Source organism: Pseudozyma hubeiensis (genome assembly GCF_000403515.1).
Source record: "Pseudozyma hubeiensis SY62 DNA, scaffold: PHS38, whole genome shotgun sequence".
In the NCBI taxonomy this organism is placed as follows: domain Eukaryota; kingdom Fungi; phylum Basidiomycota; class Ustilaginomycetes; order Ustilaginales; family Ustilaginaceae; genus Pseudozyma; species Pseudozyma hubeiensis.
This window is the reverse complement of record NW_012133820.1, coordinates 883,963-909,532: the sequence shown is the minus strand read 5'-3', so window position 1 is coordinate 909,532 and position 25,570 is coordinate 883,963. Positions and strand designations below refer to the sequence as shown.

Sequence of the window (25,570 nt, the reverse complement as noted above, 5' to 3'; positions counted from 1 at the left end):
ATAAAATTCACCGTGCAGATTGCCCGAAATCACCGCGAAGCGCACCGAGACGTTACGGCATTCGCAGGAGCGCTGTCAAGATAGATACGCACGGATCCTCACCTTACATATCGACTCTCGAGATTGCGTATTAAAGACGCACTTCTCAATCAGCCAAGCATGCCAAACCAAGCATGACCTGACGCCTCCTTTCCACTTTTCGCTTTCGGCTCCTGCCGATGTTTCGATCCGAACAAGCGGCAACTCGTCTGATCGCGGGGAAACGGACTTGTGCGCTCTTTTGTTTGAGACCACGTGAGCTCGCGATCATGTGTGCCGCAATGCAAGAGCCATGCCATGCAAGCATGGACGCCATTCGCATTCGCATGACAGACCGAGCTTCCGTTGTCGGCTTCACTGAGAACAGCGGGTTGTGTTTAGGTGCGGGATGATTTCGGCTAACCACAGCGCAACGGTATCGGATTGGAAGCTTTGCCCCGCAATTTGCAGCGCCTGCAATCGCAGATAAACGGTGAGCTAGATAGCCGCACGTCCGAGTCCCAGAGACGAGTCGAGTGACGCTTGCCGTATCGCTTGTCTGTATGCACGGTGGAGCAGATGCCTCGATATATAGCCGCGATAGGAAGACCTTCAATCCCTCCTCCATAGAGATCCCTGCCTACCCACCGATCTCAAGACTGCCTTCCTCATCTGATCATCGATCCCTTCTGCCAGTATCGCAACCACCAACAACATGTCGGATTGGATCGCCAAAGCCCAGGCTCACCGAGCCAAGCGCGACGCCGCCATTCCTTCCGGGCTGCTCGTGGACCTCAAAGCTGCTGGAGTGCCCGAGCTTCCCGAGGAGTCTCTGCCTCTGCCTTACTCCAAGACCGAGCCGCACCATCCCGAACCCACGACCATCTACCCCAAGGACAACGTCACCGGTGTTCCGTCCAAGGTGCTCTCGCTCGAAGATGTCGCTATCACCGAAACGCCGATCGACAAGCTGCTGTCTCTGCTGGCCACCGGCAAACTCTCTTCGGTCCGATGCACAGAAGCCTTCCTACGACGAGCAGTGCTAGCGCATCAGCTGACCAACTGTGCTACCGACTTCTTCCCCGAGATGGCACTCTCGCGCGCCAAAGAGTGCGACGACTACCTCGCCAAGAACGGAAAGCCGATGGGTCTGCTGCACGGCTTGCCCGTCTCGCTCAAGGACCAATTCCACATCAAGGACAAGGAGATGACCATGGGATATCTCAAATGGATCGGCAACATTGGCAAGCAGAACAGCGTCATCACCGACGTCATCTTGAACGCTGGAGGTGTGGTGTATGTGCGAACTTCGATCCCGCAGAGTCTGATGCGTTGTGAGACGCACAACCACATCTATGGTCGTACGGTGAGCCCGTTCAACCGAAGCTTCACCCCGGGTGGTAGCTCTGGTGGCGAAGGTGCGCTCGTGGGTATGCACGGCAGTCCTCTCGGTCTAGGAACGGACATCGGCGGATCCGTTCGAGTTCCATCGGCCTTCAATGGTCTTTGGGGCATGCGTCCGTCGATGCACAGGGTTCCGTACGAAGGCGCAGCCAACAGCTTTTTGGGTCAGGAGAGTGTTTCTTCCGTCATCGGACCTCTAACTCATTCGCTCGAAGGAGTCGTCACGTTCATGCGAGCCGTTCTCGCCGAGAGACCGTGGGAGATGGATCCGATCCTTGTCAGCATGCCGTTCAACGAGGATGCCTATGCTCTGAAGAATTTGCAGCTCAAGGCTGGTAGCGCCGAGCCGGCTGAGGCCTTCACCCAAGGCAAGACGCAGCTCTGCTTCGCCATCGAGTGGGACGATGGCATCATCCACCCTCACCCACCCATCACCCGAGCGCTGCGCGAGGTGAAGGAAAAGCTCATCGCCGCCGGCCACAAGGTCATCGACTGGGTCCCCTACGAGCACCTCCGATGCTACGACATCATCGGACGCATCTACAGCGCCGATGGCGGAGAAGACATCAAGCGCAGCTGCGACGAAGGAGGAGAACCAGTCATGTACAACCTCATGTCAACAGGTCAAGACCAACCCCACCTCTCGACGTTTGAATCCTGGCAGCTCAATCAGGAGAAGAGCAAGTACCGAAAGGAGTACCTCGACTACTGGCAGGCGACCAAGGACAAGACGGGCACCGGACGTCCCGTCGACGGCATCATCGCTCCCGTCAGCAGCTGGGCGAGCTGCAAGCACGATCTCAACGACCACGTCAGCTACACTACCCAGTGGAACCTGCTCGATCGTCCCTGCGTCGTCTTCCCCGTCGGCTTCGTCGAGCCGGAGAAGGACCCCAAGGTTGCGTTGGAGAATGCGTACACGGCGTTGCCTGGAAACGTCGATCAGATCTATTGGGATAGGTACGATCCGGAAGAGTGGAAGGGTCTGCCGATCAACCTCCAGGTGGTGGGCAAGCGTCTGCAGGATGAAGAGCTGCTGGGACTCGCAAAGGTGATCCGCGATGCTGGCGCTACGCTGCACTGATGAGAAGCTCAAAAGGTTGTACAACTTATTTTGAAGCCATTGCCTTGCGACCGGAATCAATTCATGCACAAGATGCTTGGTGTGAGTCGACTGCTGAGTGTCAGCACCTCGTGGATGTGTACCAATCCCGAAGTTCGACCAAAGGAATGGCAGTGATGAACAGGAGTCGAAAATTTTGATTGTCAGATTGTATCTCAATCCACACGCAAGCTTGGCGAATATCGTCGGGTGGCACTTCCAGGAAAGCCAAGCATCTTAGTTGCCGTGTGTGAGTGGTCCAGTTCTTGGCAGGAATGAGCGGATTGCTTATCTGAACGTGCTGTTCCCCAGAAGGCGAAGCAAGGGCTGATACGATGTCCCTTGGCATGTCGCTTCTCCCGGGCCGAATCCTACCGTTGTTCACACGCTCACGGCTTGGTTTGGTGACTCTTTCGGCACGCCCGGCAAAGCATTTTCATCCACGGCGGAATTGCAAGAGTGAACAGAGGGCAGAGTCGCCGTGCCGTGCGCGTAGGGCCGTAATATGTTTTTCTGTCATGATTTTCGTTGCAGTCACAAGCACAGAAGGCAAGACGCGGGCGCGTCAAGTAGATTAATCAGTCCACGGTAAGCTCGGCAGGGGCACGCGAGCTGTCTCGATGCAGCCTCCACTCTCGACTTCCACGGAACGGGCGATCCGCAAACAAGAAGAGTGTGCTGAAGGGTCGCGGGCAAGATCCGACGCTTGCCGAGAACCCTGTTTGGAACACACTTTATGTCATTGTTCAAGTGAATGGGATCGACTGAGCTATTTCCACTCTTTCGGCATCTATGAGGTATGCTGTTCATCGCTAACTTCTGGGAAGCCGGGAAGTGCACCGCAGGACAAATCAGTGCTGGCGACGCACCAGGGGCTTACATGTGATTGCATGGAAGAGAAAGCGAAGCAAGAAAGTGTGATGGTGTGGTGAGGGACCGGCGTGGGTCGGCACAGCCCCGGCAGCGACGTCGATACTGCATGTTCAAGTGCCCGTAAGCTTCTCTGCTCGCCCTCGTTCGTTTCTGACGGCCATCATCCTCTACCCTGTGCTCCTGCTCCTCCTTGGTGCCATTTATCTTCGTCGCCGTTCTTCGGTCCAGGCGTTTGCTCTGCCTTCCCCCGGCTCGCCTTGGCGCTTTACTCCGGCTTTGCCGCCGGTCACATCGAACGCGCGCTCGCCTCTGCCTTTCCGCACCAGCAGCATCTCCTCTCGATCCCGCCAGCGTACCGCGTTCCTAGTCGTGGAGGCTTGCAGACGGGACGTCCTAGTTCAGCTGACCGCAGCCTGATCCCGACGCTGTGCCGGCTGCCAAGACAACCTGACGCTGCATTGCCTCACATCGCTGCTCAGGCCTCCCCGCAGAGCCTTCTGTGTTGCTTACTTGGACCACCTCGTGAAATCTCGGCCTCGACATCCGTCAAATACTCGCTCAATCTCGACCACAGACACATGCACCATCTCCTCCTGCGCTTCTATCACCATCAACACCATCTCTACTACCCCGCCACGACACCGTCGCCGCGTGCTCTCCAAGTCGGCAGACCACTACTCCAGCTCAACGGCCCCCTGCCCGTCGTCATATCGCCGGCCCAAATTCACCACTCCTACGTCACATCACGCCACATCGATGCCTGTTGCAGCCGTCGGCCTGCTGGTCGTGCTTTCCGTCGAGAGCTTCAAGGCTTCCTCGCGCTTCTTCAACAAACGCAGATCAAAAAAGCACGGCTTCGCCTCTCTGCGCACAGATTCGCTGGGCCGACCCATCTCTGAGGACGGCAAACTTCTCTCCAAGAACGAGGCTCGAGCTCTTGCTGCACACAATAAGGAGATCCAGCGCATCCGTACCGCTGAACGCGAATGGCGTGCTAAAGGCGAGCGCCTCCCGGCTTACGCCGAAACGGACAACGAGGCCATCATCGCATCGCTACGTCGACCTAGCACCGCTCCTGCCTCGGGTCGAAGCTCCACATCGGCCATCCGAGAGATCAGTGAAGCTACGTTGCCGTCCACAAGCGCAACGAACGTTCCACCAACAACAGCCGCGGCAGCCTCAACCTCGAACGAATCGGCGGCTAGACCAAGAGCGATGAGCACAGCTTCAGCTCCGCTCCTGAGCACCACACGCAGTCAAAGAGAGACTGGCAACGACGACCTCGCAGTCTCGACGTTCCAAGCTCTGGATGACGGCGCATTTGCCATTCGAAGGCGTACACACACCCTCGTATTGCCAACAATAATTAGCACCAACGAGACGCCCGAGATCGAGGACATCTTCCAACACGACGGACAGGATTGGAGGAGGTCGACGTGGGAAGCTCCTCCTCTCTACGATCGTTCACAAGCGCTGCTGGTGCCGGCCGCCTCGCAGGCTGCTCAGCCTTGAAGATTCTCATGCTATTCCAAAAAGTACGGCACGTTTCGGCCGCCCCCACTCTAGTCGCTTTGTCCACGTTTCCCGTCGTATGGTTCTGTCCGCATTGTACTTTGTAGTTTCTCATCGTCTTCGTCGGTTTGCATCTTGGATCTCGTCACCAATTGTTCATATGTCAAGTCATCGCAGTTCTTGTTCTCATCCAATGTCTCTCTGTGGTCAAGTGTGTGGGAGGCTGAACTCAGGCTCAATTCTCAAATGCGGACATCTTCAGAATTGGAAGTGACCAGAGGCTGGGTGCGGCAGCACCTGATGTTTGGTGTGCAGGCGAAGCGGGGATCGACGTTCGGATCAGCGCTTTCCAGTTCGGGTATGTTCTCCCTTGCCACGATCGTGGATGCTGTCGAGGAGGGTTGCGGCTGTGGATACGGTGCACATGCTCGAGCTTGTGCGAGATGAACGCGATATGATGATCTCGGAAGAATGGAAATGCATTTTGAAGTAAAGGATGTGAAGAGTAGGTTTGTTTTGGAGGTTGAAGATCGATTCCTCTAGCGCTTTCAGCAGACGAAAACCACCGTTACTGTTTGAACGTCGGAACTCGTATGTATACACTTGTCGGAGATCGTCACTTCGATGCACTTCTGCCCACTACAACGAGGCTACAGATGCGCATAGTGTGTGTGTGTCGAATATGGTGTTACAGATGAGATCGATTACCCATCAGAAGGTGAATGCAGAACAGCGAGTGATGAATTTGGTAGTCGAAGACCCATTTATGCCTCGGCACGAGCAGCCTTGAGAGCCTTCTCGGTACCGTGCTTGGCGTAACGCTGGTTGCGGACGAACTTGGGGTCAACACCACGGAGGGAAGGGTACTTGTTGGTCTTGGGCTTCTTGATACCGTTACGGTGAGCCTTGCGCACCTGGTTGTGCTGAGACGAGTTCTTTGACTTGGCCCTGTTGGAGTTGGGAACATGGTCGAATGAGGCCGGATGTGCGAAAGCAGTGTCGGGTGAAGGGGCGATGCAAGTGGGCGGAAGTTGTGAGAGTTAAAGGATGACGTCGATTCAGTGACAGCGTAGATAAGGTGCGGGCGGTATGTGTTGGTCGAGATTGGTGAAATGTCGGTACGGTAAGTGTCGAGGGTGCGATACGAGCGGAGGTGGTAATACGTTTTCATCAAAAGTCAGCAATGTGATCGTCTTTCATCGAGGACACACCGTCCATCTCCCGCAGCATTCCACCAAGGCCTTGCTCCAGCACGTGCGTCTCGACCTGACACTTCGATGAGATCGTGCAATCCAGTCAAACTTCGGAAAACTTTGCTATGCATGCACCATCTCGGCGATGCAATCCTGGTCCTGCGTGGCAATGCTGGCGAGTGCTGTCGATGGAAGGACGGTGATGTCTTCTGTGTGTGCGTTTTTGCAACTTACATCTTGACGGATTATAATGTGGGTGAGGTACAGAGACTTGGTGGTTAGGAAGGCGGATCCGCGATATCGTCGACGAGCTTGGGTCGAGTGCGCGCTCTCACGCCCTAGCAACGAAACACTGCGGTCTGCTGTCTGCAATCTCGAATTCTCAAATCTTCGAGCCTTTAGACGCACTCTGCGCCCAGCGTCGCTGACGGCAGACTTGGTGGGAATTCTCAGGCTCTGCACCGCGATCTCGGAAGCGACGAGAGATTGGGCGCGGCTCGATTCGAAAGTGCTGCGGCAATTCCAAGGTTCGGAGGTCTCGCTTGTGTAAGAATTTGTAATCAAAGGAAACAGCAATGTCAACACCGATCTTACACTTCCCAAAAATTTCTTAGAACTCTGCCTGCTCCTTTCAGTGGCATCATCGCGCAGATTCGGCGTGACAATGACCGGCGACAAGATTTCGCAGATCTCTTTGAGTTTCCCTCCCCCACGTCGGTGCTTCTCGCACTCCGCAACTCTGCTGAACCCCCACAAAATCAAAGATTCGCGGTTGCCGACAGACATTTCTTGCCTTCACGACCGAACTTGCACAGAGCGAGCCGAAATCGCTTGCACCTTCTCCCATCCTCATCCTGTCTGTCCCAATTCACAGATGCTCACTTCGGCAGCTGTACCCTCCGCCTAGCCGAATCGGTCAAGTGACATCGGAAGACCCACTGTCGGGGGATTCTATCGCCGAAGCTAGCCTCCCTCCTCCTCGGCCAAATTTTCCGTTCAGCATTGTACAGCCTTCTCGTAGTATTCTTCTCAAGCTTTGCCATCGCCTCGTTCCTGCGTCGGTGTTTCTCAAGGCTGAAAGAGAAGCTTGCCTGGATACATAGAAGCCTGCGTGTTTGGCGTGCCCTTGAGGCGCTGTCGACAACAAGCACAGCTAGCAGCATAGTTTCAACAGCCGAGACACTCGTCGGTCCGACTCGGCCCTTCCTCACTTCGTCTACCCCTCGTCTCGTCAGCTGAGACCGTTTGAGGACGTATATATACAGCCACGTCTCGAGTAAAACCTACTCTCCTATGCCTCCTCATCTCACGAAAAGTAGCACAAGATGAAGTATACCTCGCTCATACCCTTTACCACCCTCGCAATGGGACTTGCTGGAATCACCAGTGTCGGCTCCTCTCCCGCACTCTCGCTCGACCAGCAAGTTTTTCGCTCCTACGAAGACCTCGCGTTGCGCAACGCCGACGGCCGCGCAACTGAGGACGCCTACGGAGATCCTGAATACAAGTGGCCCGAGCCCAACCCCACCCTTCCCCTCTCGGAACTTCCCGACGCACGACCGGCCGTCTCCTCTCGACGCTTCCGTTCGCGCCTCGTCGAAGCCGAAATCCGTCGGATCGCATCCAAGATCTCTGACCCTGCCATCAAACGTATCTTCACCAACGCCTATCCCAACAGTCTCGACACAACCGTCGCCTGGACAGATCTGCAGCTCAACAATCCCGATTCGTCCACTGCTTTCCCTAGAGCATTCATCATCACGGGTGACATCTTGGCCGCTTGGTTGCGAGACTCATCCAATCAGATCTTCACCTACTTGCCGCTGCTTCAGAGTCCGCCCGAACCGTACCATGTCGGGGACAAAGACTGGCTGAAATTATACAGGCTTGCTTTGGGATTGCTGTATCAACAATCGCAGCAGGTCATCACTTATCCACTGGGCAACTCTTTCGGTCCACCCAAGAGTGCTACCATCACCAACAAGAAGAATCCAGCCGTCGGGAACAGCCATGACGCTGATTGGGTTCAACCGCCTGTCCCTGGCTCCAAAGGTCACTATCTCCCGCAACCTCCGAAGAACTACACCGATGTGGAAGGAACGGACGGAGTCTACCTCTGGGAGACCAAATGGGAGGTCGATTCCTTAGCAGCGCATCTCCGACTTCCTTCCCTCATCGCACAGTATTCGGGTCGAAAGGATTTCCTCCACCACAAGACTTGGCAGAGAGGTGTACGCATGGCTATCGACGCACTCCAGTCTCAACAGCGCGGTTCGGATGAAGAATACACTGCCTACGCCGCTGCCAACGATACAACCATCTTGCCGGCCAACTTGACGTCCAGGGACAGCGAATGGGCGCAACGATTCGGAACGCTTCAAGGTGGAGTCTATCGATTCCAGAGGTTGAGCCGTAGCGCTACCGAGACAAAGGCGGACAACGGTTGGGGCGAGCCAGCCAAACGCAACGGACTGGTCAAGAGCGGATTCAGGCCGTCGGACGATGCTACCACTTTCCCATTCCTCATTCCCGCAAACGCACAGCTCGCCGTTGCACTCGAGAACCTAGTACCGTTGCTGTCAGGCGTGGAAGCGATGCAAGACGTCGCCACCAACGCCCGCGACTTCGCATCAGAGATCCGACAGGCGATCACTGACTACGCCATCCAGTCGAACCATCTCGCCGGAGGCGACGTCTACGCCTACGAAATCGACGGCTACGGCAGCACCTACTTCATGGACGACGCCAACGTACCCAGCCTCCTCTCTCTCCCTTACCTCGGCTACCTCAACTCCACCGACCCCACCTACCAACGTACACGCGCATTCGTCCTCTCGCCGCGCACCAACAAATGGGCCTTCTCCGGATCCGATTTCCGCGGGATCGGTGGTCCTCACGTCGGCACCAACTACGCTTGGCCCATGTCCCGCCTCATGCAAATCATGACCTCAACCGACGCCCAGGAACAGCTCGATGCTCTGTCCGCTCTCAGGAACACCACAGCAGGTACCGGGTTGATGCACGAAAGTATCAACGTCAACAATGCAACTGACTTCACCCGTCCCTGGTTCGGTTGGGCAAACGGGTTGTTCGGAGAAGCTGTAAGACACATCGAACAGACCAACCCGGAGGTCTTGTCGCACACCTACTAGATGCAGGGTACGCTCCCACAATTTCTCGTGCAGACACATTTGCACATGTTCACAAGAGACACGCAATCAAAACCATGTCCGCAATGCTACCCTTCATTGATATTACTGTGCTGAGAGCGTGTGACAACCTTCCCTTCGCCAAACCACTCAGACGCTCTACCCACTCCCTCCCATCTCCCCCTCCCGCTCCGCATCATCATCATTCGGCGCCAGCAAAAACTCCAACATCCTCGCTGGCCCCTTGACCTTCATCAACTCCCTGATTGCGCGCAGCTGCTCGATCTCCCTCCTCTCCTCCGCATACTGCTCCGACAAGTGATACGCGGTCCGCAGAGCGAGCTGGCTCTCCGATAGCGGGCCCGCCTTGGAAGCCGAACCATTGCTCTTGAGTGTGATCTTCTTGATCGAGGATGCAGGTCGAATCTCGACAGGAATGGTGACGGTCGGAGGCGCAGCTGCAGTCGTCCGGCTCGGTGTAGGAGTGACAGCGGGAGAGGCGGAACGAAGCTTCTTCGCCGCCGGTGTCGACGGAGATCCAGCGATGGCGGATTCGGCTGCGACAGCCGCCTTCCTCTTCGAAAGACGGATCGGATCGCCACTGCTGACACCCGTTGCCGCTTCCATAGCGATGCGCTTGATCAGCTCTTCCTCCGACATCGCCGCGGCGGCGGACGCAGCAGCCTCATCCAGCGCGGTCGCAGGTGCTGCTGCTACCGCTGCCTCGCCCACCTCACCGTCGCTCTCGGACAAACTCGATAGCGGCGATTCCGCCGACGATCCATCTTCGCTCAAAGACGAACGGACGCTCGACTCGGGCACATCGTCGTCGGTGAGGTCGATTCCGAACGCAGTAGCGATCAGCTGCCTCGTCCTCGAAAGCGTCTTGAAGCTCGAGTTCGCGCCGCGATCACTGACCAGTTCGTCCGCCTTCAACCGCGAAGTCGCAATGTCGGCGAGCGCGTCCAGCCCATTGAGCGCATTCTGACGCTTTCCAAAGGGCCGGAACCGCGTGTCGTCGTCTGCAATGGCTCCATCCTCGACAGCAATCAGTCGCACCGGTGCTCGACCCGCCACTTCTCCCGCGGCGACGTAGAAGACGTCTCCGATCTTGCTCGCTTCGTCTGCGCGCAATTTGCTCCAGAAGTCGGTGCGGATCACCTTCTCCGGGAACCGATAGCGGATCTTGGAGGCGAGCTTTGACCCGCCCTCAGTAATGGCGGGAGAGTCAAGCACGCCCGGCACGACAGGCACCTCCTTGACGCCGCTTTGGAGACTGCCCGTGATCCCGTTGGCACCCATCAACTCCTCCATCGGATCCGGTATGATGTCAATGTCACCATTGTTGAGAACACGCGTCCGGAAATGCCTGCCGGGGCCAATCGTCTTCGCAGAGGGAAGCGGCAGATCCAGTGTCTTTGGGACTGCAGCACCGATGCGCGCGATCCTGCGTCGATCGTTGACGTGATCGCTGTGCGCCGGACACATCCACTTGCGCAGGTTGCTTGGCATGCCCAGCATAGGTGGATCGACGCAGTCGATGTGCCAGTGTAGAGGACAAAAGTCGCAGCTGACAATCTTGCGCCAGCCGGTGCCTTCTCTAACAGTGTGCTCGGCAGGCGTCGATGCAGCCACTTCACCAAACACGTCTGTCGAACGAGCCTTGTTTGCACCCGCCTTCCGTGAACTGAAGATCTTCCCACTTGCACCGTTTCCGTTTTGCTCGGATTCTGCCGGAAGCGCAGTGCCACCGCACCGGTAGCACAGCACACCGTCGCCATTTTTGTCCTTGAGCCGATACGGATCTCTCGTCTCGATCTGTCCGTGTCTATTTGGCTTGACCTGCCTCAACATGCCTCCATTGACATAGTCCCCATCGACCGCGGTGGCGACGTCCTTGAAATAGGTGCGCACATCGGCTGGCAGCTGAAAGCTCTTGGGATTGTGCTGCGAAAGCACCGGCAAAAGATAGCCGAACGGACCCAAACCTTTCGGTTTCGATGCTGCTTTCGGTTTGCGCTCCGCCACGCAGACGTTGCAAAACCACATTTCGTCCACATTGACCTCGGCGCTGGAGCCTGCGGTGCCTACCTTCCCTTTACCCTTCTGCATCGAGCTCGCTTTGGCAGGTCCCAGAACCTCGGCAGCATTTGACGGCGGCATCTCGTCAATGTCGAGCGGCGGACTCATGCAGTGGAAGTGGAAGCTGCGTGGGCAACCGTCGCAGCAGACGAAACGGCCGTGACCGCCACAGGTTTCGCAAAGGTCGTTGTTGACACCGCCCTTGTCCTCCAATCTCGGTGTCAGGTTGGTGTCGGTCGAGGTGGAATTGGGTCCAGGCGGCACGATCGCACCGGCTATGCCTGGGATGGTGCGAAGACGACCCTCTGGCGTGTGCATCATTCCTGGAGGCGGCTCCACCAGCGAAGGAGGCACGATCGTGCGAGCGGCTGCATTGCTCTTCTTGCCGCCTGCTGAGATCGTGCTTTGGTTTTGAGTTGCAGGGGCAGCGCCGGTGCTGCTCGCTGAAGGGGACCGACGTCCACGTGATTCTTGCTGCAACAGCGATTCGCGATGCTTTTTCAGGCCCAGAGGATCAGCGTATGCGCTCGTGATGGACTGAGACGCTTGCAAAGAGGCGCCTCTGTTGCTAGGATTGCGACGCAGCGCTACCGCCGGAGACGATGCGTCATCGACTTCCATAGCAGCTGCTGCCTCGGCCGGTGTCAAGCCGACGGCGTCGGCGCTGCTTGCTATTGACGGCTCCGCTGCTGTTGACGGCGCCTCGTTCGGCGCAGATGACCCCGGTGCTGGGCTTGCTTCTGGAGCAACTTGTGCTGAACTTTCCAGCACGAGCGTAGCGTCGGGACTGGTCTCGCGGGTGACTGTCGCCGTGGCGACGGAATCGGCGTCGGTCAAAACGTCGGCAAGGAGCGGGTCCACGGCACCAGTCTCGGCAGATATCAATGCATCGTTTGGACCATCACCTTCCTCGGGTGAGACAACTGCATCGCCAGAGGTCGATTGACTGCAAAAAGCGAGCAATGCAAGACGGCGGGAGCGTTTTGGGTGGGAGAAAAGAGAGAATTGGTCAGTCAAGTGATCGGATCCGAATTCGACCCAAAAGATTCGTGAGGCGGAGGTCGAGGCTGAGCTGGGACGACTCGGAAAAGAATGTGGACAAGCGTTTGCGGGACTTGACGGAGGCTTTGCGCACAGAGCAGACGGAACAGGTCGAGCGGGAAAAGGCGTCGAACGCGTCGGGTCCGTTGGAGCTCGCTGTCAATTTTTGGGCAAATTTCTGTGCGTCCATCCGCGGGTTTGGCTGGGCCGCGCTGAGCTCGTCTGGATGCCTGAGCTCTCGCCGTCGTCGGGTCCAGCACCGCCCCATGCCGGCCCTATCGTCGGCGCTCGTCGTCCCCGTCGAAGTCCCTGGCCCCTGACGCATTCCATCTGACCGAGTGACCCTCGCACATTGTTCTCCGTCACCTTGCCCCACCAAGTTCCGTTTCATGCCGTCCAGCACCTCGATGGTGTTGATGTAATCAACCCACTCTCTCCTCCTCAACACTGTGCTGCTTTCTGCTCTTCCGCAGCGCGAAACAAATGACCCTCGCGAGCCTGAAAGTGAACAGCAACACTGCTATCTCGTACTTACCTTCGTGACCGATCCACGTCTACGTTGGCTTGAGGCGAATCTGTTGGGGCAGTCTTTTTGACGGTTTGAAACAGGGCATAAGGCATCTTGCCGTTGATGTTGGTTGGGGGCACAAAATCGGCGGGTGCCTGCGATGGGGCTGCCTTGCGTTGTGTGCCATTGACAGCGGCTGCGGGACCTCGTCGTTTCGGGATGGGCGCTGGTGCTGGCGTGTCCGACGCCACTGGATTGAGCGGTGGGTAGGCGGAGTCAGCTGGCAAGGATGGCGGTGGGCCCATGATTTCTGTTCGTAGCGGGTCGCCATCGGGTGCTGCGTGGTCGAGGGTCTTGGCGGACAATGCCGCAACGACTGTCTGATCGATGACGGACGAAGCGGGAGCCATCTCTTGCACGGCTGACGGCTCAGAATCGTTGGGACCGGGACCGCTAACGAGACCACCAGCTAGCGCTTGGCTCGGTTGCTCCGCACTAGCTTCTGTTGCTGACGGCGCATCTGTCAACGCTAATGGCTCGACAACTGGTTCGGCTTTTGGCACGAGCGAGGTCTCTGGCGCCAGCACTGGCTCTTTGGATCCTTCAAGCGCATCAGCTCGGACCGTGCCACCATCTTCATTTGAGATCGAAGCTGTTTGACCTTCGGAAGCAGCTTCTGATGGCACGGGTGCGGGCGTTGACATCTTGTGCTGTGCTTCGCGTAGTGTTGCGGTCCTTGCCTTGATGGCGAGCTCGTACCAATTGGGAGGGAGTGACGGAGCTGGCGTCGAGACAAGGCCTGTCGGCGTCATGAGATTGTGGTTGCTCTCGACGAGCACGCCTCGATCTTGCCGAAAAAGTGCCTGTAGATTTCGAATTCGGGAGGAGATGGTAGGCCTTGACGATGTGGTTCCAACGGCAAAGTGGCCGTTCTCGCTATGTTCTGCCGATGAAGGCTCTGCGTCGACCTCGGGGCTTCGAAGAAGACCGGCTAGCAGAGATGCCCGTCTTGGCCTGGCTAGTTCTACTGGAACTGGTTTCGTACTGCGTTCTGTCTGTGGACGATGTGAGCGGCCCTGAAAGCATCCCTTCTCTAGATCCAATCAACAGAACAGCGGCGGAAGATAGCAGCGTGATTCTGAAAATTGCTTCCCTGATACACGTGGCCAGCGTCCTCTGAAGCGTCGGCGCGTTCGAGAGATGCCGCCGCTTGAACCAGTGAAATCGAACGTCCTCGATGCGATCGACACGCTGGCGAATTGCGTCTCAAGGGCAGGTTCTCCCCACCTTTCAGCAGCCTGCCGGATCGAATCTTTTACAGCTCCAGCACGGTGCCCAAGTTAGTACCTGCAGATGACGCAAGACGCGGATCGAGTGAATCGAGACTCGGAGCTTGAGTGGCCGGACTTGCTCTGCCTCTTCCTAGGCCGATCTACGGATACGTCGCAGGCGATGTAGCAGCTCGGTGCTGTATCTCGACCTCGACCTGGAAGCAGGCTTGATGCTGCAATGAGAAGGAGTTGCGTGATCGCGTCGTACGACTCGCGATGCCCATTTGATTTGATGGAGGTGAGAGCAACAAAGCTGGCCCGCTCGCTCTGTCTCGCTCCCACTTCCGGGCAACCAATGTCCAAAGCATTCAACGTCTTGAGAATTTTGGGCTTGCTGAGCCTGTATCTCGCGTCTTCTCCGTGAATTCTATGCATTTCCAAAAAAGCGCGCCTCAACCAAATGCGAGACGCGAAAGCGACTTTTCAATCGGGTAAACGACTTACAGTGTATGCAGCGAAATAGTCAGCACGAGCCGGGGCGAGCATCTGGAGCGATGAGGAGCAGCGGTAGGCAGCAGGCACGCGATCTTCAACCTAGTCGGAACAATGCGAGTAGCACAAGCCTTTGCGTAAAGACACTTGATAGTGGCTTCTTGAACATCCTCATATGACACAGTTACGAACGTCAGTTCTCGTGTCTTCAGGCGTCATCAAAGAAGACACAGTACATTTGGTCAGAAGTTGGACAAGCCAGAACGCGGCGGTTTCAGTTTTAGTCGACATAGAACCAGATTTGCGCGCCGCATTCCATCCTAGTAAGGATCGTGACTGTGATGTGAGGCGCACGTGAAGGCACCAGAACAAGCTCAACGTGATTCATCGAACCGGCAGGGACGAAAAGCGGTCCATCTTCTTTCGCGATACGCTGAGGATCGGTTTGACGTCCCCGATCGCAGACGCCGGCTCGGCTGGCGTCAATGCTGCAGGGACCGCTTCACCTTCCACCGTCTGAGGCTCGACAGCTGTTGTCGCGAGTGCCAGCACAAGTGGCGCCAATGCCAGACGTATGCGACGTAGGCCGGCGTCGGCCGCAATGTGCTTGGAGAGGGTCGTTGCGTCGGCCGTCAGAAGTTCTCGGATCTGTTCCGAGTCACTTGCCGATGTTGTTTCGTTGTTTGAGATCCACTCTAGGATGCCGCGAACCTGCAAGGCGAGCTCGGGCCCCGCGAGCGCAGGACCGAGCTGGACAATAGATTCAGCCAGAATCGCCAGCGCACAAAGCAGAGGCGTTGAGACGGACGACTTTGCCGTGTCTTGAAGTTTTGCGTTGACGGGGTTGCCAGACTTGAGAGCAGATGAGATACGTTGCTCGAGCTGGGGTAGCCAGAAGCGCTCCAGTGCCGCTTTGACTGGTTCTCGAATCTTGTTCCCGGAAGATGTTCTGACGGAAAGTACGGCGATAATCCTCATCACCAATGAGGTCGATTCCAAGACTCCCACTTGATGATCAACGGACTCTCCTGTCCTTTCTGACGACGAGGACGACTCCTGCTCTAGTAGCTTCTTGAATCCTGTTTCCAACTCTACCCGTGACGCAGCAAGGACCGAGTCATACTTGGCATCGATGGATGCCAATGCGCCAACAAACCTTGCATCCGATCCGAGCTCCGCCCGATACGATTGCAGCTCTTGTGACAAGGTCGCCAGAGGTCCCTCGTACATGCTCACGAGACGGTCGATCTGCTTTGATCGACCGCAGACGTCATCTTGAAGCGTTGCTGCGTAGGCGCGGCTCGAAGCTGATGGGTTCGCGACCTCTTTCAGACTAGCTCGATCGTCAGCCTCGATGGGGTGAAACAGGTCATCCAGAGGTGCCTCGACCCGGCTTTGCGAATCGACTCGCGATACCATTCCGCTGTTCAAAGCGAACACGATCTTTTCTGCCTCCTTGAGCAGACTTTGCGCCGCATCTTTGAGCGTTCGTTCGATGAGGCTCAACAAACGACCTTGAAGTGTCTTATCGATCGACTCTTCGAGTCGGTCTAGCTCGCAGTGAATCGTTGACATCGCCTCCCGGCGGCGCTCGTCAGTGGATGAGAGCGAGCCAGCGAGCTTACGCGCTACGATGCGGCGTGCTCGATGCAGCGCGACACGGAGCGAGCTGCGCACGAGAGCAAGCTCGCTGACATCCGACAAGTCCGAAAGCAGAAAGTGCAGTGTAGCCGGGCTTGCGCTTTCGGAAGACCCGATGATGGTCTCGCGCGCCTTCGTCGACCAAGATGACAGTTCCGTCAAAAAGTGAGCAGGGGAGTGCGGCTCCTTAGCTTCCAGGTCGAGATGCGGTGCAAAAGCCCAGGAGGAAGATGGGAGGAGACGGGAGAGGATACGTCCACTCGGGAGAGCTTCGACCACGCTCGCCGTAGACACTCGAAGCGGTCGGCTGTGAGCTGTTTGCACGCCAGGCTCCGGTTGAGCTTTTGCGCCAGTCTGGGCTGTGTCTTCTGTCATTGGCAGGCCGTAGCTCGATCGCCTTCTTTGTGCACGAAGACTAGCAGCATCTTGTCTGGAAGCGGGCGATTCACCTGTAAGAGATGGCTGTGAAAGCAAGAAGCTGCGATCCGAGGTTGGAGATCCGACTGCAAGCGTTGCGGCGGCGGAATTGGCAGGGTCTGTGACACTTTGCAGCAGATCCAGCAGTAGCGGTGTCGACGGCGAAGAAGAAGTCTCTCTCTTTGGCGGAAGAACAAAGACTTGCACGGCATGCTGCAGTGTCCGAGCAAAGAGAGTAACAAGCTCGACGATCGTTTCAGCAGCACGTGCTGCGGCTCGGCCTTTGTCATTGGACTTTGAATCTGATGACTTGTCCGCTGCCTGCTTTTTCGATGGCATGGCCGAAGACCGTCCTGAACCGCGGTGATGAGGAGGAGATGTGCGTTGCAGCATCCGACGCATTGCCGTGAGTCGCTGTGAGAGCAGCAAGCGGAAGGCTTGGTCGAACTTGGTCCCGTCGAGCAACACCAGCGCTGCGAGCTGGTCTACCACGGCCATCGACTCGATCTGAGCATCCGAGAGCAGCGACACAGCTCGATGAACTATTTGCTTGCGCATAGGTATCATGGTCTGCCACTGCTTTTCAATGAAAGGGAAGGCCTTCTTAACATTGACCTCGAGCAGCGAGACGGCTTCCAAGACTGAGTCGGTGCCAATGTTATCGCCCGTGGCGAGGGCTGAGGAGCCCGAGCGAGACGCTGAATCGACCATGTCGGTCCATGTTGCGCGAGCGAGCATAAAAGCCCAGCTGGCCTGTAACGTCTTTCCCTTCTCTATTGACTTCCAAACGTACTCGGGCGTGTCCATGATGAGGCGCAAAGAGGCGCCGAGCACGTATATCGCTTCCCGATGCAGCGAAGAGGCGTCGGCTGTCTCTGACTCGTCCACGAGATGCTGAGCTGGCAGAAAGCTTTTGCGCCGATGCGACCGTTTGGGTGATTGGACCTTGTCCCTCGACACTGCTGCCATTCGGACGCCGTCCGAAAGCTCGTGCAGCCTTCGAGAGAGTTGCTCCGAGCTGCCGGCCATGTCGATGATCGTGTTGGCCGTGCCAAGGAGATCCTCGTAGCGCTGACCAACGAGGCTCCTGAGTTCTTCTGCCTTTCCATGCGCGGTGGCCCTGACGGCACGCTCGTATGCTTCGACTTCTTTGACCGTCAGTGAGCTGAAGAGGGAGTCGGGTTCGGTACCAAACGGATCGAAGCCTGTTGTCTGGAACATTCGAGACGCTTCGCTGGGAACAGAGGGACGACGAGGAAGACCATTCAGCGGTGCTGATACATCCGTGCTTGTGCTTGCTATGCTGGAAGTCAGTGATGCATGCGTTCGGGCATGTCTTGCGCGACCGTGTCTGGCTGGTGTGGTTGGAGCAGAGCCCGCGTCGGCACCGGCGCTGCCACCAGCTTCAGGCTGTTGCCGCGAGGTTGCTGACATGGTGACCGCTACTGCTATTGCCGCTGGTCACGGGACTGCGCAATGCCGTATAACGATGGTTGCAGATGTCGACAAGGAAGAAAGCAGTGTCAGTGTTGGCTTGTCGAGAACGTTGCTGGACGTGGACAACGCTACTGTCTGTGCGTGGCTCGGTTCCGATTTGATGGACCCTGGCCAAAGGAACGCCAAATTATGCGCGTTTTGAACCCCACCGGAAACATTCAGGACCACTTCGTAGAACCGTGCCTCTCCCCTCGCTGAAGCCACTAGCCTGCGCCCATCTCGACGCAATTGACGGACGGAGCACCATGTCGATACCAGGAAAAGACAGCGGAGCCGTCGTGCTCGATACCTCGATGGGCCGTGTCGCGCTCGAGCTGTACTGGAAGCACGCACCTCGGACCTGTGCCAACTTTTACCAGCTCGCTAAGCAGGGCTTCTTCGACGGCATCATCTTTCATCGAGTCATCAGTGATTTCATGATCCAGGGAGGCGATCCCACCGGCACAGGCTCAGGTGGCGCTTCGATCTACGGCGGCAATTTTGAGGACGAGCTGCATCCCGAGCTTCGCTTTGTAGGAGCTGGCATTCTCGCTTCGGCAAATGCTGGACCCAACACCAACCGCAGCCAATTCTTCGTCACGCTGGCGCCGACACCTTTTCTCGACGGAAAGCACACCATATTTGGTCGCGTATCCGATGGCATGCATGCTGTCCGCGAGATCGGAGCTGCCGAAACAAAGGACGACAGGTAAGTATACTTCCGCAGCTTCCATAGTTTTGGAGCGGCTAGACTGAGTACTGATCAGACCATCATCGTTACCTTTACCTCTGTGTGTGCGATGCAGGCCTGTTGAGGAGGTCAAGATCGTCAAAGCGACAGTAGTGTGATTCAACTACCTCCCTCCCTGCCATATACCCCTTTCAGACAAGTCTCTCCTCGGAAGCATCCAAATAGAAGCCGAATTTTGCAACCGCAATTCTAGCTACACTTTTGCCGCGATTTTCGACGACTTCAACCAACTATCGTCGCCAAATTCTCTTCTCAGCGACGCGAGCTCTCGAGACAGTGTCAGCAAGCGCAGACCGTCAGAGGCCAACTCCATGCAGGTCCAATCAATCCTTGACAAGCATCGAGCCGTCCCCCTCCCTTCGGACACTAACACAAAGACACCATCAGACAAGATCACACGGATGAGGACAGGTTGGTATGATGCCTGGTGTTGCGTAGCTGGCGGAGCCCTGTTCTGACCGCCGAGCCCATGGTGGTAGTAGAAGTACAAGGATGAACACAAAGAAGAGAAAAGTACGAGAAGAAACACGACTAGGAGGTGGGTGCGGGGATAGCAAAGCAGACGAGCTGCGTGATCTATCGAGGCAGCCTCAGACTTGCATCACGAGGCGCCTAGGTGGAAAGTGGTAGTACAGTGGGAGATGCGAGACGACGGAAGTGAGACGACCAAAGATCGAGACGCTTAGATGTCCTGCGAGCCACCAGCCTTCTTGGGCTTGCCCGACTTGGCAGGGAGGAGCTCCGACTGGATGAAGGGGAGAACACCACCCTGGGAGATGGTGACACCGCCAAGGAGCTTGTTGAGCTCCTCGTCGTTGCGGATGGCGAGCTGAAGGTGACGGGGAATGATACGCGACTTCTTGTTGTCACGGGCGGCGTTACCAGCGAGCTCGAGGATCTCGGCAGCCAAGTACTCGAGAACGGCAGCGAGGTAGACTGTTGTAGCGAAGAGGTGAAAGGGAGACGGGAGGGTCAGTCGAACGGATCGCGATCAGAGTGTGACGATGCAAAGACAGTATACGTACCAGGAGCACCGGCACCGACACGCTGAGCGTAGTTGCCCTTTCGCAAGAGACGGTGGATACGGCCGACGGGGAACTGAAGACCAGCCTTGGCCGATCGGGACTGCGACTTGGAAGAGGCGTCACCAGCCTTGCCACCAGACTTGCCACCGGAAGACATTGTTGCTAAGATAGATAGAGGGGTTGGTGTTTGGGAAAACGGGTTGGGATGGAGCTTGAGGAGCGAATGGACGATGGAGAAAAAGAGAAGAGGAAAGGGGAAAAGCAACAGTGATGCAGCCGATTCGGAGCAAGGGTTTTATCGTCTCGCGGACGTGCTTACCGTGCAGTCTGAGGGTTGGAAGCGCAAGCCGGCAGCTCAGCAGTCTCCTTCCGAAGTAGATGGGAAGCCGTCCGTGCTGCAGTTCAAGTGTTGCTCCACTGCGCGACGCGACACCAGTCTTCCGCATAGCACGAGGCAATGGAGGAAATTGCGTCTAAATTCCTGCTGTGCCGCTGCGTCATTTTTTCGAGACCAAACAAAGCGCGTTGATTTCTGGTCCCCCTCCAACAGAACGGAGTATTTTCGTCACCTGCAACGCTTGGCTTCTTTGTCTACATTCTTGAATCCTGGATTGCAGCCGCCGAAGTCCCTAATTGGGAGCCGGCCTCACAACTTCGGGCCTTCGAAGCCCGTCATCGTTTTCACTACCTCGCCCACTCCCTTTCCATCACAAGCTAAGTCACCACCGTCAAGCCTTCGGGTCGAGTTCATGCCTACGTTCATCCTCGCCAAAGGGTCCAACTCAATCATCAATGGTCTTCGAGCAACTAGCCTGTTCAGTGCGATAATGGAGGTGGAAAGAGGGGACGAAGAAGAGAATCACATTGAGGGCGACGAATCCTAGAAAGGCCTGAATAATAATGTGCCATGATTGCGTCGCATCGATGGTTCTGTGAACAGCTACGAAGACCAGTGAGAAAGGAAGCGCAGAAGATTTAGGGGCTTCGTCGCCCGCATAGAAGTTTAGCCCATATAGCTCATTTAGGGAGAGGGCAGCTGAAAAGTGGCAGGAAAAGCAACACGACGTGGCGCACCTAATTTCGAATTTTTTTCTCCGTTGTGTGGAGAGGCAGCGAGAATTCCGCACGTCGATTTTCTGGCTGCAGCTCGGCGGTCAGACGCGTTGAGTTGGGCTCGTAACGCAGTAATTCACGCAAAATGCGCGTCCGTCGTGTGCAGCAGCGAGAGCGACGGTGCACCACACCGACACTGACGCGCTCGCCCGCCGCGATACTGCACGCTGCTTGGGGCTGCGCTCTGGCCTTGTGTGTGCTTCGGCAAGCAGGCTCGGATTGGTTTATAACCCAACCCTTCCAACCCGCCTCTCAGCTCCGGACCCTTCTTCTCTTTCTCTTTCTCCTCATCCGTCAAGTCTTTCCAACGCTACACCCCAACACACCACAACCAACCACCCCCTCTTACTTTATTCAACATGCCCCCCAAGCCCGCTGAGAAGAAGCCCTCCTCCACCGCCGGCAAGGCTCCCGCCTCGTCCGCTGGCAAGGCCCCCGCTGAGGCCGCCAAGAAGACCTCCAAGGCCCCCGCCAAGTCTGGTGACAAGAAGAAGGCCACCAAGGTCCGCAAGGAGACCTACTCGACCTACATCTACCGTGTGCTCAAGCAGGTTCACCCCGACACTGGTATCTCGAACAAGGCCATGGCCATTCTCAACTCGTTCGTCCAGGACATCTTCGAGCGCATCGCCACCGAGGCCTCCAAGCTCGCTTCGTACAACAAGAAGTCGACCATCTCGTCGCGAGAGATCCAGACCGCTGTCCGTCTCATCCTCCCCGGTGAGCTTTCCAAGCACGCCATCTCGGAAGGTACCAAGTCGGTCACCAAGTTCTCTTCGTCCAAGTAAGCGAACGCGCCTGCCTCGTCCCCTCCTTCATCATGTCGTCCTCTTTCGGCCCGACGCGTTCGGTGCAGCGCGTTCGTGGTGTCCTCGCGGCGATTTGTACACTGCATTCGCTCGCCTAGCCCAAACTCTTTGCCCCTCTCCCCTTTTCTTTTCGGTCGCTTTGTATCTCTTCTGTACTTTTACCGCCAGCGCTAGCATCTCTCAGATATATCCAGCAGCAATCTGAGCATATCGGTCTCAAACATCATTCTCGTCTGTCGCGTGTCTTTCGCTTGAGTGAGCTTTGATTTGAACGTGTTTCGCTGGCTATCGATTCAGACGCGTTGTGGCAGGTTGCCCGAGATTCGTGGTCTGCGTTCAGTTGTCTTCTCATGCCCGATTACGATCGATAGGCTACAATGGTAGTGAGGGACGAGTCTAGGATGAGACGAAACGACGCTGCGGAGAGATACAATTACAAGTGCCAAGTGCGAAGTGCGAAAGAGACGCGCGAGTGCCAATGAAACGAGGAGCAAACGTGGTATAGAGGAACAAGAAGCTTTGCTATGATGGAGGAGCTATCCTCAGCCACGAAGGAGACCGTCGAGGGCGGCCTGCATACGCTGCATGTCTTGTTGCTCCTGCTCTTCGTTGAGCTTTGGATCTTCGATGGCTAGATCGGGGAGGTGGTCGGTGGTGCTGGCCTGGCCGAGCTTGCCATCCGTGAGCTGGTAGAGGACCTTGTCGACTTCGTCTTGCGCCTCCTCTTCCATCTCGTCTTCGTCCTCGCCTAGCACGCCCGAGTCGAGAGCGTCTTCCATGAGCTCCTCCATGATGCCGGCTTTGGTCATTTCGGCGCTCATCTGTCGCATCACCGCGGATACCTCGGGCAACTTGACGAGCTGATTGGAGAGCTTCATGATCTCGGTCGACTTTTGCATGCTTCCCGTCACCTTGTACATTGCTGTTGAGCAAACTCGTCGTGTAATGAGATAGATGATGTGTTAGTAGTGCCGTTCTCGCCATTCTCGTCTGGGCGCAGGGTATGTTCGGAATCGGCCTTACCGAGCTGATGTTGCAGCTGCATGTTGATACTGTTCAGTCTCGCCTTTGATACTGCCAGTCTGTTCTTTTGCTTTTGTGCGCGCACCACTTCTCTGGCCAGGATCTTTGCGTTCTTGACGTCGCCTTTCTTGGCCAGTTTCTTAATCTCGGCCTTTGTCTTTGTGGATCCTTGGTCGATCTGGCGCATTTCTCTGTCCAGTGCACGTTGCTCCGTCCGCAATTGGGACTGCACCTTCTTGACTCTCTCTGTTGATAGGCATATCACCTGGTCAGTGATCGTACAATGGACGGGAAGCTGGAGCAACGTCGTCTACTCACCCTCCTGTGATGGTCCGAAGATGAATTTCGACACCGCCTGCATCGTGCGACCTTTCTGCTGGACGATGTTCCGTCGCAGAGTATACTCGAATTCGTCGCTGGATAGGTGCTCTGTCGAGCCGGTAGGATGGTATAGGGCTTGTGCGGCGATGTGGCTGCTTGCAGTGTGCTAGAAGGTGCTCGGGCGAGGGGATCGGATGGAGTGATTTCGATATCGAGGTGGAGTTGGTGGAGTGGGTCGTGCATGCATGGCTGCGCAGCCTCGATCCGGATTCGGAATTCGGATCTTGGGTGCCTGGCCCGCCGCTGTTTCGGGCGATAGCACTTGCGGCACTTTGTGGGATTCTGTTCTTTTGTCGTCGCTCGCGGACTATGGCCAAACGAGCTCTGACATCCTCCCATTAGTCCGGACTTGTGGTGTCAGCGTCTTTGGCGCAGTCTCTTTGCAATATCGAAACCGGGTGTAGAGGGTAACCTCACTGATTCAATAGAATGGCAATCTTCACGATGAATTTGCGCCCCTTCGAGTAAAGAAATCTCGAAATTGAGGCGCCAAAAATCGAGCTGACAATAATGCAAGGCAAGGACGGCCTAACAGTCAAGTAAAGTATCCGTAGACGGCCCTCTGCGACCCTCTCACACACCAGTCCGTAAATGACGAGGTCGGTTGACCTTCTGAGCCACGGCGTGAATGACGACAGACGCGCAACAGACGACTCAAGATAGGCGAAGCGATGGCGCCGACAACGGTGTCCTCTTTCAGCTACGGCAATACACTGCAAGTCGAACTCGAAATGGGCAACCGCTCGGCGTTGCCTGAGTTGATTTGCGTGCAACGACAACGTCGTGCTCGGCGGACGGTGACGAAGCGCGACGCGTGACGCGTGAGAATTGCATCCGCAAAAACAAACAACATCCGCGACACTCGACCAAGGAAGTCCATCGTCGCACGGGTGTGCCGTCGGTCCAGGTGGGATGACACAGTGGTGTGGAGTCCGAAGGGATTTCTGCTACCCTTAGCGCGACGGAGAAGCCGCAAGCGTGGTGGCGTGGGAAGGGGTTCGCAAACTCTGGAATGAGGGCAAGACGTGCAGTGCAGATCCCTTCTGCCAAAAGAAGCAAGCCAGACCCTGCTTCGGCCCGCACCTCGGCTACGTACGTCTCAGGAGGCATCCTAGAGCGCGTCCTGAAAATTGGGACGTCAAAGCTGCACTGCAGAGAGCAAACAAGGCTGGCTGGCTGGCTCTGGGACCATCTTCGTTGTCGTTCTATTCCGCAGCTTTATCCTCGGCCCCACGAGAAATAATGCCTCTAGAGTGCGTTCTGAGCACCAGACTAGGAGCCTTGCCATGCGTGCTCCGTGCTGAAACAAGACTCGGAGAACAGAAGCGCAGAGCTGTGAAGATCTCGAGGCCCTTTGGTCGATCCGGACACACCTGTGAGGGCTTAGCTGGGACTGACTGTTGCTGTCTCGACAAATGAGGACGAGAAACCGCCGCTGATCCGCCTTTTGCTCGGCCATGCGCGACATACACGATGCGCGATCGCCCTTGCTTAGACTTCTCATGCGGCAGCTTTGGGAACGTTGCCTGTGCGTGACGTCCTGGCGAAGCGAAAACACAAAAACACGCGTGTTGATTGCTCTTTGCTCGCAACTCCGACACAGCTGGTTCGCCTTTCTGTCTTGGACTCTCCGCTCGTCACCTTCTTGATGCTGCTGCTCGGTAAAGAAGTGCTGGTTGCCTCCTTACCGCTGTACGGACTCTGCTATATCGGCAATTTGTGAAGGGACCAGAGCAAAGCATCGTCTGTCTGATCCCGAGCGCCCTTTCGGTCGGAATTCCACAGTTGACAAGCTGTCAGACATCACACAAACACACACACACACGCGCAGGATTCCGAGTATAATTTGCAAGGGCGACTCAGCAACCTAGAACTCTCCCAGAGTCTCGCTTGGCTTGACTTCTCCTTGCTTGGCCATTCCGTATCGGAGTTGCCTCAAGCAGTATCCCATTCCGCAACTATATACAGTACACGCTCTCCCTCTCCTCCGTGACAGGCACCATCCGTCCCGCTTCGCCTGTTTGCCTGCCTACGCACATTACTGCGAGGTATCGGTCCTGTCTGCTGTATCTGTGCTCCTCATCAACGCGTCTGTTTCCGTACAGTCTCCCAACCGACACGCTGTGTTCCACATCGCTCTTCGTCGAGCCCCTTGCCTGACCGTCCTGGATAGCATTTACCCTTCTGCCACCGATCCCTTCACCTGGATCCTGTTCTGCTACCCGCACGCCGGTAATCGGAAAGCTGTCAACCACGCCAACCGCAGCCGACTGTAGCACCACTCGCATC

The 25,570-nt window shown here is 56.5% G+C and overlaps 12 protein-coding genes across 12 annotated transcripts; 6 read left to right on the top strand and 6 right to left on the bottom strand.

The window, feature by feature from the left end:
• Positions 1-733: 733 nt before the first annotated feature.
• PHSY_004065 (amidase) lies at positions 734-2,506 on the top strand (the record flags this gene model as incomplete). Its single annotated transcript, XM_012334682.1, has 1 exon — positions 734-2,506. One exon carries the CDS (start codon positions 734-736, stop codon positions 2,504-2,506), a length of 1,773 nt encoding a protein of 590 aa, XP_012190072.1.
• Positions 2,507-4,153: 1,647 nt separating this feature from the next.
• Positions 4,154-4,909, top strand: PHSY_004064 (hypothetical protein; the record flags this gene model as incomplete). Its single annotated transcript, XM_012334681.1, has 1 exon — positions 4,154-4,909. One exon carries the CDS (start codon positions 4,154-4,156, stop codon positions 4,907-4,909), a length of 756 nt encoding a protein of 251 aa, XP_012190071.1.
• Positions 4,910-4,959: 50 nt separating this feature from the next.
• PHSY_004063 (ribosomal protein L29) lies at positions 4,960-6,233 on the bottom strand (the record flags this gene model as incomplete). Its single annotated transcript, XM_012334680.1, has 4 exons — positions 4,960-5,110; positions 5,207-5,297; positions 5,715-5,857; positions 6,121-6,233. 4 exons carry the CDS (start codon positions 6,231-6,233, stop codon positions 4,960-4,962), a joined length of 498 nt encoding a protein of 165 aa, XP_012190070.1.
• A 1,194-nt stretch (positions 6,234-7,427) lies between these two features.
• PHSY_004062 (hypothetical protein) lies at positions 7,428-9,254 on the top strand (the record flags this gene model as incomplete). Its single annotated transcript, XM_012334679.1, has 1 exon — positions 7,428-9,254. One exon carries the CDS (start codon positions 7,428-7,430, stop codon positions 9,252-9,254), a length of 1,827 nt encoding a protein of 608 aa, XP_012190069.1.
• A 156-nt stretch (positions 9,255-9,410) lies between these two features.
• PHSY_004061 (hypothetical protein) lies at positions 9,411-12,765 on the bottom strand (the record flags this gene model as incomplete). The annotated part of the gene is made up of 2 exons (XM_012334678.1): positions 9,411-12,279; positions 12,416-12,765. The coding sequence occupies 2 exons, from the start codon at positions 12,763-12,765 to the stop codon at positions 9,411-9,413; spliced, it is 3,219 nt and encodes a 1,072-aa protein (XP_012190068.1).
• Positions 12,766-12,905: 140 nt separating this feature from the next.
• Positions 12,906-14,699, bottom strand: PHSY_004060 (hypothetical protein; the record flags this gene model as incomplete). The annotated part of the gene is made up of 2 exons (XM_012334677.1): positions 12,906-13,937; positions 14,658-14,699. The coding sequence occupies 2 exons, from the start codon at positions 14,697-14,699 to the stop codon at positions 12,906-12,908; spliced, it is 1,074 nt and encodes a 357-aa protein (XP_012190067.1).
• A 330-nt stretch (positions 14,700-15,029) lies between these two features.
• PHSY_004059 (hypothetical protein) lies at positions 15,030-18,137 on the bottom strand (the record flags this gene model as incomplete). Its single annotated transcript, XM_012334676.1, has 1 exon — positions 15,030-18,137. The coding sequence occupies one exon, from the start codon at positions 18,135-18,137 to the stop codon at positions 15,030-15,032; it is 3,108 nt and encodes a 1,035-aa protein (XP_012190066.1).
• A 308-nt stretch (positions 18,138-18,445) lies between these two features.
• PHSY_004058 (peptidyl-prolyl cis-trans isomerase) lies at positions 18,446-18,892 on the top strand (the record flags this gene model as incomplete). The annotated part of the gene is made up of 1 exon (XM_012334675.1): positions 18,446-18,892. One exon carries the CDS (start codon positions 18,446-18,448, stop codon positions 18,890-18,892), a length of 447 nt encoding a protein of 148 aa, XP_012190065.1.
• A 720-nt stretch (positions 18,893-19,612) lies between these two features.
• On the bottom strand, positions 19,613-20,112 carry PHSY_004057 (histone 2A; the record flags this gene model as incomplete). The annotated part of the gene is made up of 2 exons (XM_012334674.1): positions 19,613-19,866; positions 19,956-20,112. The coding sequence occupies 2 exons, from the start codon at positions 20,110-20,112 to the stop codon at positions 19,613-19,615; spliced, it is 411 nt and encodes a 136-aa protein (XP_012190064.1).
• A 73-nt stretch (positions 20,113-20,185) lies between these two features.
• PHSY_004056 (hypothetical protein) lies at positions 20,186-20,839 on the top strand (the record flags this gene model as incomplete). The annotated part of the gene is made up of 1 exon (XM_012334673.1): positions 20,186-20,839. One exon carries the CDS (start codon positions 20,186-20,188, stop codon positions 20,837-20,839), a length of 654 nt encoding a protein of 217 aa, XP_012190063.1.
• Positions 20,840-21,427: 588 nt separating this feature from the next.
• On the top strand, positions 21,428-21,856 carry PHSY_004055 (histone H2B; the record flags this gene model as incomplete). The annotated part of the gene is made up of 1 exon (XM_012334672.1): positions 21,428-21,856. The coding sequence occupies one exon, from the start codon at positions 21,428-21,430 to the stop codon at positions 21,854-21,856; it is 429 nt and encodes a 142-aa protein (XP_012190062.1).
• A 563-nt stretch (positions 21,857-22,419) lies between these two features.
• On the bottom strand, positions 22,420-25,569 carry PHSY_004054 (hypothetical protein; the record flags this gene model as incomplete). The annotated part of the gene is made up of 6 exons (XM_012334671.1): positions 22,420-22,799; positions 22,901-23,146; positions 23,219-23,387; positions 24,365-24,404; positions 24,970-25,074; positions 25,319-25,569. 6 exons carry the CDS (start codon positions 25,567-25,569, stop codon positions 22,420-22,422), a joined length of 1,191 nt encoding a protein of 396 aa, XP_012190061.1.
• Between the last annotated feature and the right edge of the window lies 1 nt (position 25,570).